Raw genomic sequence first — 14,604 nt, 5'->3', positions numbered from 1 at the left:
TGTCAGGCGTTAACTGCATGCATTAGAAACACAATCACAATGCTACTTCACACACAGGATGACGTGTAAGCATACAGGATGACTCTTAAGACGGGAATATAATTTTCTTGATACAAAGAGCAATCATACTACAAGACATACAAAGACCATAACAGGTTAGGACACTTATGTAAGACTACTCAATGATGAGAACACAAGAGGGACAGAGTAATTTTTCTGTCAGTAACCTGTACTACAAATATTACCTGCCCTGTCATCAGATTCATTTTGACTAAGCTATATGCTTTAATACCAAATGCATTTGACCATGTATAGTCACATAAGCTCATAAGTATTTGGACAGTGACACAAAGTTTGTATTTCTGCCTCTGTACACCACTATAGTGTGACTGAAGTTTGGACTTTTAGCTTTAATACAAGGGTTTTCACACAAATATTGCATCAACCATTGAAGAATTCCAACAATTTTAAGTGTAGCCCCTCCATTTTCATAGGCCCAAAAGTAACTGGACGACCGACTGAAAAGCTGCCTCGTGGCCAGGTGTGGCCTGTTCCTTTGTTATACTATGACAAATTAATCACACCAAAACTCTGGAGTTGATTCCAAATGTAGAGTATGTATTTGGTAGATTTGGTAGCTTGTCACTGGAATTCTCAATATGAGGTCACGAGGTATAAGTGCAAGGAAGGAGACCATCATTTAGCTAACAAACAAGCAAACAAACAAACAAATAAATAAATTCAGTCATTCATTCATTCATTTTCTTAGCCCCTTTTTCCTTGAGAGGATTGCACAGTTGCTGGAGCCTATCCCAGCTACATTTTGGGCGAAGGCAGGGTATACACTGGATGTGTTGCCAGTTCATCGCAGGGCAAGAAAAAAAAAACACAAATCAGACCAGACTGAGACCAAAATCAGCAATTTGGTATATTCTTAAAAAGAAAGAACCTACTGGTGAACTCAGCAACACCAAAAGACAACATTGCAGAGTTCTTTTGTTGGTGAAGAAAAACCCTTAAAGAAAATACAGAGGGGCAACCTTAACAGTGACACTCAAAAACAAGAAGGTCATTCTTTAGACAGACGAAACCAAGATTTACTTGTACCAGAATGATGGTAAGAGGAAAGTTTTGAGAAAGAAAAGAACAGCTCATGATCTAAAGCATATCATGCGGTGGGTTTTTTTTTTCAATTTAAGTTGAAAGTCTACACTCTAATCACATTAGCTTTGCAATCACAGAGCAATTGTATAGACATAGTTCTGGGATTTTCGTCAGAGTTTCCATTGTCCCAGAAAAGTTGTGATCCTGCATAAAATCTAAACTAAAACAGAATGCAATGTTTTATATGTCTCATAAAATCATGTTTTATTAATATAACACAGAAAAGATATCAAACCTTTCAACTGAGAAAATATACTTAACTTAATTTTGATTTGGATGGCAGCAACATGTTTTCAAAAACTTAGAATTAGAAACCTTTTTTGTCATTACACAACATGTATACAGTGAAATTACAGTGGGCCAGTGGCCAGTGCAGCTGCAAGTATAAATACACAAAAATACAATGAATTCAAAAGAAGGAGGTAAGAACCTTCTGCCATCTTGAACCTTGAAAATGTTATGATAGGAGCAACAAAAGGCTGCCAAGTGCATTGTCCTAAAAAGAAACTGCTGGAGCAGCATTTTGCAAGTAATTAGGTCAATAGTAACAGGTCACTGCTGGTGTATGAGATGAACATCTTAGAGAGGTAGAGTCTCACAGAAGATGGTAGAGTTTCACCAATCTGCAAAAACCTCAATCTACAAATTGTGGAAGAATTTCTCAATATTGCTCCTAAACATAAAATTGTAAAGACTTGAATATCTCATCATTTAACATAACCAAACATTTCAGTCTGTGGAGAAATCTCTTTGTGCAAGGGACAAGAAACTCAACAGTGGATGTGATCTTCAAGTGGTCAGGTGATATTGTATTAAAACCAGGCATGATTCTGCAATTGGAACCTATTTCCACAAGCAATGAATAAATATATTTAATAACTATATTACTAAATTAACAACATCATAAAAAGAGCCTCAAATAACAAACCGACAACAATTATGATTAGACTCAACACAGACAGAATATAAACCCACCTAACAAACTCCTAGGACGGCACCTACTTTCACATTGTACAAAACAACATAATATATATTTACTGGGAATGACCTAAACCAAAACCAAAACTTTCAGTTACAGTGCAGCTTCAACAAAATATTTAAAGTATCAAATTTATTTTTCATCTTCATCTGCAAATCATGGTTGAACTATTAAAAATGGTGAGATTTTTGTTGCTAAATGGACTTCTTCATAGTTAAAAAAAAAAGGCAAAAAAAGCAGTTCATTAATTAATTGTTTCTGTCATCTGTGTTAAATCTTCACTCATATTTTAGTATACATTCTACAACATCACTAAATATCCTTTTTTGTCCTTTGTTTATGCATATGCAGCAAATGACCCAGAACCAGCTGGAACCAAAGACAGATTCATATGTGGCATTGCCTCCTGGAGAAATCCGACCTCCATGCAAACTGATTGACAGAACACACCATGTCACAGAGAAAATGACACAGGTGAGTAGAGATGACTAGACAAAAGATGGATTTTCAGAAAAATTTGGTTAAATGTGTCAAGTACTGAGGCTTTCTTTCTTTCCTTCTTCGCAATTTTTTTTTCTTCAAGGTAAAATAAAAGAACAAACATTGGCACAAAAAAGTGAATATGGAAAAAATGGTACTGGAATTAAATCATTCTTCTCTCTGTACTTGTACTTAAGTAAGCAGTACATTTCTTCTGTGTAAGTACATTATGTATGTAAGCAGGGTTTCCCGGACTGCCCCGGGGGTCCAATTTACAAGGCTGCTCCCATTCCATCAACACACACTGCTGATGCTACAGAATCGTTTTTTTGAATCAGAATTGTCTATTTTTAAATTTTTCTTTGTTTTCCTTTTTCTATCTCATATAAACACATACACTCATTCTTTGTTCTTTTTACAGTTTCCAAAACCCTGTTGTTGTCATTAGTGTGGAGGCCTGTTGTATGTGAGAAAGGAGCATCAGCTGCAGAAGGAGCTTAATTATACGTGTCTGTTGAACACACGTTTCAGGGTTGTAAATAATGATTGGGATTTCTCCCTGCATAAAAAAGGACATTCGCCTTTGGACAAATGAAGACTGATGGAGAGTTTATTTATGGATGCACTCCTTTGTCTTACATGTATGTGTTCAAAACACTGCAATATTTTGACAGTAATGATTACATGTGAGAAATCAATAAGAGCAATTAAAAAGAAAAACAATTGTAGTGAATGAGTAGGAATGAAAACCCACACCAACTATGTAAACTAAGTATACAATAAATACATGTATTGTAAATAGGGCATCGTAACATAACAATGGAACACCAGTGTGTTACATAAAAATGTCATACAAGTCTCACAGCACATCGTAAAGGGACAGCACCTCCTTAACTCACAGCTGTTTCATTTGGAGGGCGCAGGGATACATGAGTCATTTATTATCGTGGGACTTAATGATTAATGAGGGGGCACTTAGTGATGACCTAGTAGTTAATTTGCTACAGCTAGGAGCATTTTGGTTGATATCACTGGTGTCCAGTGAAGTTGTGTAAGGACAGTGGTAAACCTACTACGGTTTAAATAAAAAAAAGAAAGTTTTGCATTCAGTTCTTATGTTTTCAGTCTACTTTATGAGTTAACTTCCTAATGAGACTATAAAAAAGTCATCTTGGATACACCTTTGATGATTAATGGACCATTCATAGCTTCACCTTCCATCCTTTGATATGATTCTTTTTCTTTTTTTCTCCATTGACAAGGTCAAAGATAATGATGTTATCGTTGAAACAGTGTAGGTGACTACATTCATCAGTGCTCCTGTCCTTGTGTGTGTTGATTAGGTAGGTTATTGTTAGCTATAATTAGGAAGACACATATGGAAGGTTGAGGCTCTGCACTGGTCTTTTTTTAAAAATAATTAATTTACAGCTGCACAGTCACTTCTGTTTATCATCAGTGTCAGTCGCAAGGGAAACTGAAAACAACCACAATAACTCTAGTTCTATGAACACAGAAGGAATCTTACATTATATCACCGAAAAGATTGAAAGACGAGCACATGATGTGTGTGTCCATGATGTTGGAACCATGTATATTTAGGTCTGGGCATATGACTCAGCTGAACTTAAAAAGGTGCATTGCATTAAAAAGTCATCTAAAACTTGATGAAGAGTTTTTACTAAAAATAAAACCAGTCTAATGTGGATAAACAAATCTGTCGTTAAATTGGTTTGCTAAGACTTTGACTAATATTTTCTGATTCATGTTAAATAGGGAAATAGGCCCATGTCCTCTGAAGTCCTCCAGGTTTCTTACCTTTTTTTGGAATAACACTTATGATAGCCTTGTTGAGCATTTGTGGCAGTGATTCATTTTTGAGGGCCTCATTGAGCATGTTGAGCATGGTAGGTCCAAGTAAATTGGCAAGTAAATTTGTACAAATCCAAAAGTTTTGGCTCCTTTCAGAGTTTTGATTGTTTCTTTCAACTCCTCGAGGTTGATGTCTTTATTTAGAGGTGTGATCCTCTTGTGTAAGAGAGGGAAGATTCATGTTTGTTAGAAAGTTTTCTATGCCATTGGGCACTACATTAATTTGGGAGGCGTAGAGTTTCATAAAATTATTTAAAATCGTGGTTAGTTTCCTTCATCGTGTTTAAGGTTGGCTCCAACTTTAGACATAACCTTGTATATTGTGCAATCACTTTCTTATTTTTGTAGTTGTCTCACAAGCAACTTTTGAGGGTTCCGCGAAAGTCAAAATATTTCCGTTTTTTTTAATGACATTTTTAAAATATTTTTGCTGAAAGAATCCAGTTATATTCCATCTTAAGATGTAAAATTTGCTTGTACTTCTCTGTTGAGGGGTGACATGCTCTGTGTCTAACTGGTGGATTTGTTCCCCATCCCAAATAGGAGATCATGCAGCTATTCAAGTAAGACCTAACTGTTTCCCTCAGCAAACAAGAGGAGATCTCTGGGGTTTGATCAGTTTCAAATATAGAAAAACATATTTTCATTTGCTTTATCAAATAATCACAAGATTCAGGGTCATTGACAAGTTGGGGATTCATCCTCCAGAGTGGCTGAGAGGTGTTTAGGCCTTTTAAATCGAACATGAATGTATTGTTTTTTTATTGTGGTATCAAGGGTTATAAATGTTAGGCAGTAGAGTCTGTCAGAAAATAATCAATATGGGTATAGAAGTTATGTGCAAGTAAGTGAAAAGAATTGTCTCGTCCTGAGGGGTGAAAAAATCAGATAAGTTGGATTTGTTAAAATATGTGTTGGAAAAAATCCCTTGTATTAAGAGTGTGGGGCCCTTTTGTTTGAGGATGTATCCCTATAAGGATCTACAATACAAGTTAGGTCTCCCCCAATAATGATTAGTTTGCGATACATTTGTTATTAGGGAGAACACCTTCCTAAATAACACTGGGTTGTCAGAATTAGGACCATAGACGTTCACCAGAGTTACAGGGATAGAGTGAATTTCCCCAGTAACAATAGGGTGGTGCCCCTCCATGCCTGTTTTTATTGAGTGATGTTTAAATGGTACACCTTTGCAAATCAAAATAGCTACACCTCTAGCTTTGGTACAGAAGGAAGAGTGATACATTTGTCCAATCCATCTACTCCTTAACCGAGCTAAGGAATTATTTTTTAAATGCATTTCTTGAAAAAACTTATCCAAGGACAGAGATTTAAGGACAGAGATTTGAGGTGGGCTAGCACTTTATTCCTCTTTAATGGATGGTTCAGCCCTTTCACATTCCAAGTAACACAGGTACACTCGTCTGTTACCGTGAGCAACACCAGTGTCCTATGTTGGAAAACAAACATCTGTAAAGAGCTTAGAGATTTCCTTACTACACAAAACCTATTTATCATAGAGGAGAGTATGTACCCACCCAACATCAACATTAAGCCCTGTAATGTCTTACTGCTCCTAAAACAGTGGTTCCCAGCCTTTTTTGGTTCGTGACCCCATTTTAACATCACAAATTTCTGGCGACCCCAGACATTCAAAGTGGAGAAATTTTTTTGGCTAAAATTAATTTGTTTTTGATCATGTAATAGTTTGCTATACTATGTTGCAAATAAATGGTAATTTTAGACGACATTTTTATATAATGTATATTATTATGGACGGAGGCAGAAAAGCCAGGTGTAGATTACTGCACAAAGTGAGAATTTTATTTTCCTTGGTCAGGATATGTACAGTCAGTACAGCTTGGATTTACAAGGCTGACAATTAATACTGAACAAATAATAACTCAAAGTTTGAATTATGAAAGAGCTGCAGCATCTGAAACCAACCACAATGAACATTTGAAAGATAAACAGTACCACAGTGCTTCAGTTTCAGCTTCAGTTTGCTATGTCTTTTATGTATTGGGATCGTCTCTATCAACTCACCATATATTTTTTATTAATAAGGTTTTATTTTTATCAATTACTAGAAATTTCAGGTGACCCCATTTGAATTCCAGGCGACCCCATGTGGGGTCCCGACTCCAAGGTTGAAAAACAATGTCCTAAAATAATGCAAACAACAGTTATTAGTAACGTACATGCAGTTAGCTGGACACGAACAATTGCACCCCGGGGAGAAATAAAGTACTACTTAATTTCAATAAAAGTTATATATCATTCATATCATTAGAGCGCAGCAGCTTGGAAATGGTTTACAGTTTACAAAGTTTATATTCCATTCTCACATGGCAAGGCAAGGCAGATTTATTTGTATAGCACAATATATGTACAACACATACATGCTTACATGTACACATACATGATTTATTTGTATAGCACAATACATGTACAACACATACATTACAAGAGCTTTATAAAGATTTCTGCTGTATTAATGCATCAGTGGGAATATTTTAAGGAAAACATTTGTCTTGCTGTATGAGGCTATATATGATTATACTGCATGGGAAGGCAGAGAGTGGAGGAGGAGGGAAGAGAAAAAGAGGCTAAAAGGGGAGGAGGGAAACAGTGTGATGGGCTGAGAGAGGAAATATCACTCAGCTCAGTGTGTAGGGCTGAAGGTGCAGATCAGTCACTGAGACCAGGAGAGATGAGAAAAGGGGCGATATTTGGATATGAAATAACTGAAACACTGATGGACAGAGCACAAGGCCTACTTCTACTACTGGGAACAACATGGACCTCTTTTTAAACTGACCTGCAGAAAGGCCGTGGGAATCCTAACAGGTCCATATATGCCGTCGTTGTAGGACCCGAGGACTCAACTGTTTATACTTAACTGAAACCCAGAAGATAGAAGGACTGAGTGACACACTGTGAGATAACTGTGAGAGGGAAAGACGGATAAAAAAAAAGTTGAAAGGAATCAGAGAAGTTCACGTTTTTTTTACAGGAAGACTGATGGACATGGGAAGAAGCGACATTTAGGCAGAGAAAATGAGAAAAGAGAAGGAACTGAACAAACTGAGTAAAAACAAAATCTACTGAAATAGAGGAGGACTGGAATACAGAGTGAAACTCAGCTGTAGCATGTGATGACAATGTCGACTGTGAGTGCCCAGGATAGCAGTGTGTCTCAGGACAATGAACGGAGAAACACCAGAGTGAAGAGAGCCGTCCGCATATCCTCTATAGTAGCTCATGAGGTGAGTTTGTGCTTTTATGTATCTCCTACATAATGGGGGACATAAATCTGTTTCCATTGTGCCTTGTGGTGAAAAAAAATAATACAAATCTTTAAATTTGAGGGTTAAAATGTATTTTTAACTTTTATGTATGTATTTAAATGTATTTAAAACTTACTTAAAAATTACTCTCAAGACTAAAAGGACACAGCACAAAATTAGCACTGCAGATGTTACTTTTGCCCCTGACCTAATTGAACATATACTGTAGTAGTGGGAGTTTCCATTTCAAACAAACAAATGTTGGAGAGGAAAATATTTAAATGAGTCGTGTAACGTCATTTGCTAGTTTTGCAACTGCCAATTTACTGCTAATTGCATCAATACTTAAAGCTGAAGAAAATAATTTGAAAAATATAAAAAATAAAACAACAGAATGACCATAAAACAGTCCGTATTTTTATTTCGCCACATTGTCCCTGATCCACTGACAACAGCAATTTATAAGGATAAGTCAAACAGAGGATTTACTTTCACATGAAGTCATGAAGCATCATGCCAAAAAACTACAATAAATTCAATAAATCTTCTGCTCAGTGAGATTAAAATTTCCCAGGATTGTCTTGGTTCAACTGGACTAGTTTAGCTCTTTTGAAAACGTTTTGTCTCTCATCCAAGAGACTTCTTCAGTTCACTGCAGAATAGAAGAAGTCTCTTGGATGAGAAATGAAACATTTTCAAAAGAGCTAAACTAGTGCAGTTGAACCAAGAAGAACTACCAAGAAGATATTTTCCTGAATGGACATTTTTCCCTCCTGTCATCTACACACAAATGGTATTTTAGATAGCAAACCTGAGATTTAAAAAAAGAAATGCTTTCCAAAGTATTTTTTAACTCAATTTGTTTGTACCCATGTGGATGGGGAAAATGGACAGATTAGAAAATAATGGTCCATTTTAAGCATGTCTTGCTTTGTGTGATGAATGTGAAATATCAAATCCTGGTGTATAAACCAGTGTATGACCTATAGTAGGTAGAGGTCAGCACAGATACCTTGGGGAGATGGACTGGACCAGCATATTAACAAAATCCATATACTGTAGAGAAGGAATACCAGTGTTTTCTATTTAGGGCGTAATGCCATACTATGATTTGTTTTTGTCACCACGGTGTTAAAATGACCTGAAAATCCATGTTGAGCAGAGTCACGTTAGCAGTATGGTTACGTGAGACTTATTTCACATTGTTTTTTTACATTGTAATGAGAATGCATTACTTATTTTACTGCATGAAATATTTGGTGGGTCCTGCTGGGCCAGACATACCTCCACAGGTGGGTTGCTGGCTGAAAAGGTTTGAGAACCCCTCTTAGGGTTGAACAGTCTCTTGTTTGTCTAAGTTGAGTTGACTTTTTCATTGCTTAATGTTATGTAAATCACATACGGTGAAGTTGCTGTTGACCACTTTTTGTTTTTACTGTTGCCCTGAATATTGGTATTGGCATATTATATTTAAGTAGCACATTGATCCGTGGTGATCCATGAGTTTAGATGTGATATTTTTTATGCTTTGTGTATTCATGCATGCTGCTCCGCATTTGTCCAGCAGTCACCGCCACAGCGTTCTGGGTATAGCAACGTGATTGTAAGGCTATTGTATTCCAAAATTACTAATATCTTCCAAAATACTGGTCCTATCAACATGCCATTTTCACTAGTGTACTCCTTAACCAAAAATACTAAGTATGCCAAACTGCAGCAGTCGGCCCTTTTCAAATTTTGTGTGAATCCCGAGGCACACATACATGCGCACACACAGAGACCATGTGGCTTTTATAATATAGATAGTAAGCTGGCACCTGAGTGATTTCCTATTTATAAGATAATACAAACATATTGTTTACCTCAACATACATACAGTATCATTATTATAGGAGTCTTGATGTGACAGTTGTATTCAGGGGCACATTTTGGTGAGAGAAGAGAAAAGCACCAGACTGGTGGATTATAGTTTTGTGTAAATGTCATTCTATATAGAATATTGGTAGAAGAAAATAAGCTTGGTGATTATTCAGTGTGTGTGTGTGTGTGTGTGTGTGTGTGTGTGTGTGTGTGTGTGTGCGCGCATGTGTATGTGTGTCTGTGAGTGCACTTGCACATGTGTGAGAATATGCATTTAGTACAGGGGTGTCAAACATACGGCCCATGGGCCAAAACTGGCCCGCCAAAGGGTCCAATTAAGGCCCATGGGATGAATTAACCCTTTCATGCACGAATTATGAGAACCTTAGTCAAGATTTTTTTCTTTAGTGTTTAGCCATGAAAAAAACAATGCGATCGAGTTTTTTTTTTCTATGGAGTTACAAAAATATCCATGCATTTAATTTTTGAAGTAAAGAAACATGTGTTTAAAACCCAATATCAGAAAGTGATATGAAAACAATGAAATAAAAACATTTTTAATGCTGCTAATCTGATGTCTTCTCACATTTTAACATATTCTAATGTTAGTAATTACTCACTTCATGGAGATAATATGCAAAAAAAACCTTCTTGTCTAACAAATAACAATTGATTTACACTCAAACATGTTAGTGCAGATCAGGTTTATCAAGAACAGCAAAGTTACAGTAATGATCTGAATTACAGTGTATGGGATGGTGCATAAGTGTCCACTGTGTTGGCTGATATGGAACTAAAACAACAAAACCCATTAATATACAACAGAACAGCTGGAGAAGAACTGTCCACTGGAGTGGACAGTGCATGAAAGGGTTAAGGAAATGCAAAAATTACATTGAAGATATTATCAATCAAGGACATCAAAATCATTTTAGTTCAGGGGCCACATTCAGCCCAATTTCATCTCAAGTGGGTCAGACCAGTAAAATATAGGGGTGTAAGAAAATATCGGTTCTGCAATATATCGTGATATTTCATTTCACAATTACTGTAACGATATTAAAAAGTACTGTATCGATATTTTTAGGTACTTATTCAAATGGAGATATTGTGGAGGTTCATTTTAGTTTTTTTTGTTTTTCTTTTTTGTTATATTTTATTTATTATTATGTAACACTCTTATTAAATAACGTTAGTTCCTTTGTTGGGATTGCACAAAAATAATGTTCTGACGTTAGTTCTGAACCAATAGAAAATGAACATTTGAACAGGATCTTAACCTGTAATGTCTGTAAAACATCATTTAAGTTTGAACACAGGAACATTTTGTGATATAGCATTAGATCCTGTTGTGATCAAATAAAAATGTGTTTAGTATTTGTGCATATTTCTGGTATAATTAAATTCTTCAAGGAAATAATCATTAAAAAAAAAGCCTTTTTAACAGTGTCATGATATGTCGTGGTATATCGTATCATGATCCTAGTATTGTGATTTGTACCGTATCGCCAGATTCTTGCCAATACACAGCCCTAGTAAAATACTATCATAACCTATAAATAATGTAAACTCCAAATTTGTCACTTTGCTTCAGTGTAAAAAAGCAAAATTATTTGAAAATGTTTATTTTTCCAAACTGTCCTTTCAAAAAACATGGGAATAACTTGAATAAATGTGAAGAACATGAAATGTCTTAAGAAGAGTAAGTACAATTTTAACAATATTCTGCCAGTTACTAAATGTTTTGTGCCTTTGTAGATCCACTGCGATCTGTAAGTTGTAATGCAGATGTGTAAATGATAAAGTGAGGCATAAAATTGTTAAACTTGCACTTATTCTTCTAAAGAAATTTCCGGTTGTTCATGTTACTCACATTTTTTAATGAATAGTTTGTAGATATAAACATTTTCATAATTTAATTTAGCTTTTTTGACACTGAAATATGGAGAAAAGTTCAGAGTTATTTATAGTTATTTTGCTATTATTTTACTGGTCAAATTGGGCTGAATGTGGCCCCTGAACTAAAATCAGCTTGACACCCCTATATGAGTAGGGGTGACCTGGGTGAGTTTATGACCCCTGGCCTGACTTTTTGTCCCAGTCCGGCCCTGGTATTAACCATTACAGCAACATAAAAAAATGATGTGGATTTTGTTTTGTTGTTAATTTAGAGCAGCTGTGGCTTAAACCTTATGTTGGGTGGTGGTTTAATAAATTTGTTGAGCACTGTACATACACCATGGTGTAATGACGTGGCTCTGTGGTGGCCAGAAGTGGCAAAAGAACACATATTATTTACTCCAGTAGAAGTACAAATACGTTTGTGAAGTATTTTGTCAACTTTTTTACTCATTTAAAAGTACAAGGTATGAAATATTGTCAAAAAAAATTCTTTCTACTGGCTTTTTCTGTGGTGAACTTCAACATCAACCGTGTGGTATCATGTTGGTACGGATTAATGCTGCCTTCGCCCACTATCGGGAAGGTGAACCTGTCCATTTGTGAATTTGAATTTACAAGTGCGTTGTGTTCAAGTGCTTTTGTTGTCGTAGTGAAATGAAAAATGGCTGATGCACAATTTATTGTGACCTGCTACTTGAGTAAAAGAGCTTTGGATGTGTTAATTCATCTGCTACACAATTTTTATTGTTATTTTGTTTGTCATGTAGGCTATAAATGTGCAAAATCATCAGCTAACAGCAGCAGAATGTTAATAAAAGTATTGTTTTTCATTCGTGATTAATCCCTCATTGCTCTCCACCATGTTGAACAGGCCATAGGATATTTTCATCTCAGCAGTTCACATATCAATACTTTTTCCAGTTTTCAGTGGAAAATACAACATGAGGGGGCGTTCATGTACAATTTTTGAGTTTATAACCAGTATATCGCAGTACCACACTGCATGATGGGAAATTAAGTTAAAAATAAGAATGACGCATTTACTAGCTTCAGACCATGATGGCTGATGGGAAGCACAGTACCACAACGCATGATGGGAAATGTTGACCGGGAGTGCAGTACAGTGACGGGAAATGAAGTAAAAACAGGAATGACACATTTACTAACTTAGGTCCCTAGATACCGGTATTAATATGACCTGTGGGGAACCACTCATTTCCCATAATTCCCATAGCATGTGAAGGCAGGATTAGTATGCAGAGGCCCCTATACCTAATTTTAGAGGCCCCCCTCTCTCTCATTCCACATACATGATCAATCTTCGGTTGTCAACCTAGGTCACCAGCCATTTGAAACCCCTGTTATTCATACAGAAGCAAAGTAGTAGTTTTTGTGATGTTACTGTCCTCCTTTTTAGGTACATTAAGAAAGTGTTTGTCCCCTGTTACGTCCCACCACTGATAGTGGCTCTCCTGAAATAAAAACTAGAGGTTATCAAATTATGTACGGAAAAGTGAAGAATGCAAGAAAGTGATGGCTCCCCTCAGGGCTGTGTGCTGAGCCCCCTCCTGTTCACCCTGCTGACGTATGACTGCTTCGCCAAACATCCAAGCTGTCATATCGTAAAATTTGCGGACGACACGGCAGTGGTTGGATGCATCACCAATAATGATGAATCAGAAAACAGAGAGGAGGTGGAACATGTGGAGTGCTGGTGCACTGACAACAACCTCTGCATCAATGTGAAAAAGACAAAGGAAATGATTGTGGACTTTAGGAGGAGTAGACACTGTCCCCATCCCCTGCGCATCAGAGGAGCAGCTGTGGAAGTGGTCCCCAGCGTCAGGTACCTGGGTGTCCACCTCAGTGAGGACCTTACCTGGAGCCACAACACCTCAGGCCTGGTTAGGAAGGCTCACCAGCGCTTATACTTCCTTAGAAGACTGCGGCAGGTTGGACTCGGAGGATTGGTCCTGTCCTCCTTCTACAGGTGTGTGGTGGAAAGTGTCCTTACCTCGTGCATCACAGTATGGCGTGGCAGCTGCTCTGTGGCAGAGAGGAAGGCTCTGCACAGGGTGGTGAAGGCTGCACAGAGGGTCATTGGGTGCAGCCTCCCCACTACCACGGACATTTACATCTCCAGGTGCAGAAAGAGGGCCAACTGCATCATGAAAGATCCCACCCACCCTGCAAATGCACTTTTTGTTCCTCTTCCCTCAGGAAGAAGGCTGCAGAGCATCCAGAGCAGGACCATCAGACTGAAAAACAACTTCTTTCCAACAGCGGTGAGGCTGTTGAACTCAGGCACTGCTCCGTAGCCTCTCACCCAAGGGGAGGGATACACAAGTACCTAACTGCACCTTATTGCACTGCTTTGCAGAGCCACCCACTGACTCTTGCACAAGCCTCTTTGCACTTTGCACTTCACTCTGCTGTTTTGCACTGTACTTCAGCGTCTACTGTGTATAGGTTAGGTTAGGTTGTAAATGTGTGCCATTATTTTATGTAGGTATTTTAAAGTTAAATTTTAGACATATATTTTACTTATTTTTAAAATTAGCCTTAGTTTTAGTGGATTTTAATGTATTCAATTATTTATTAGTTTTTTATTCTATTGATATGGCTAATACAGGTCCCCAGTAATCACTTTCGTTCTTTCTTTGTGATGGAATGACAAATAAACTCCTTTGAATCCTTTTTTTCAAGGTCGCTGGTCTTTGCAGAATTGAGCACATCTAATTATTGTTATTCTGTGCATTTACATGACAATTTTTATTCCTGGTTTAATCTGAATAAACGTTAGATCCTATTTAAGATGACCATGTAAACACCTTATTCCAGTTGAAAAAGAATAGTTCAGAATAAATTTAAATCTGAATAAAGTCACTGGTTTAATCCCCTTTTAATTCCGAACTAAATTATTCCTCAGACATATAAACCCTTTATTCCGTTTGGACTTTATTCCTGCCATTCTGCGCATGCTCGTTGTCTTGTCCTGTCGCGATGACGCACACATTCTGCGCTGGCGGAAGAATATGCAATGCAGTCTAGTCTTAC

At 37.1% G+C, this 14,604-nt stretch overlaps 1 protein-coding gene across 1 annotated transcript in view; it reads left to right on the top strand.

The window, feature by feature from the left end:
• LOC115437559 (potassium voltage-gated channel subfamily H member 6-like) overlaps positions 1–14,604 on the top strand; it is a 75,772-nt gene that overhangs the window by 36,476 nt on the left and 24,692 nt on the right. Inside the window, exon 7 of the mRNA XM_030160799.1 lies at positions 2,495–2,617. Coding sequence (XP_030016659.1) covers positions 2,495–2,617 — 123 coding nt within the window. The remainder of the gene's footprint in view (positions 1–2,494; positions 2,618–14,604) is intronic.

Source organism: Sphaeramia orbicularis, chromosome 17, assembly GCF_902148855.1.
Source record: "Sphaeramia orbicularis chromosome 17, fSphaOr1.1, whole genome shotgun sequence".
Taxonomy (NCBI): domain Eukaryota; kingdom Metazoa; phylum Chordata; class Actinopteri; order Kurtiformes; family Apogonidae; genus Sphaeramia; species Sphaeramia orbicularis.
Note: the sequence above shows the minus strand (reverse complement) of the source record. Positions and strands in the feature narration are given on the sequence as shown.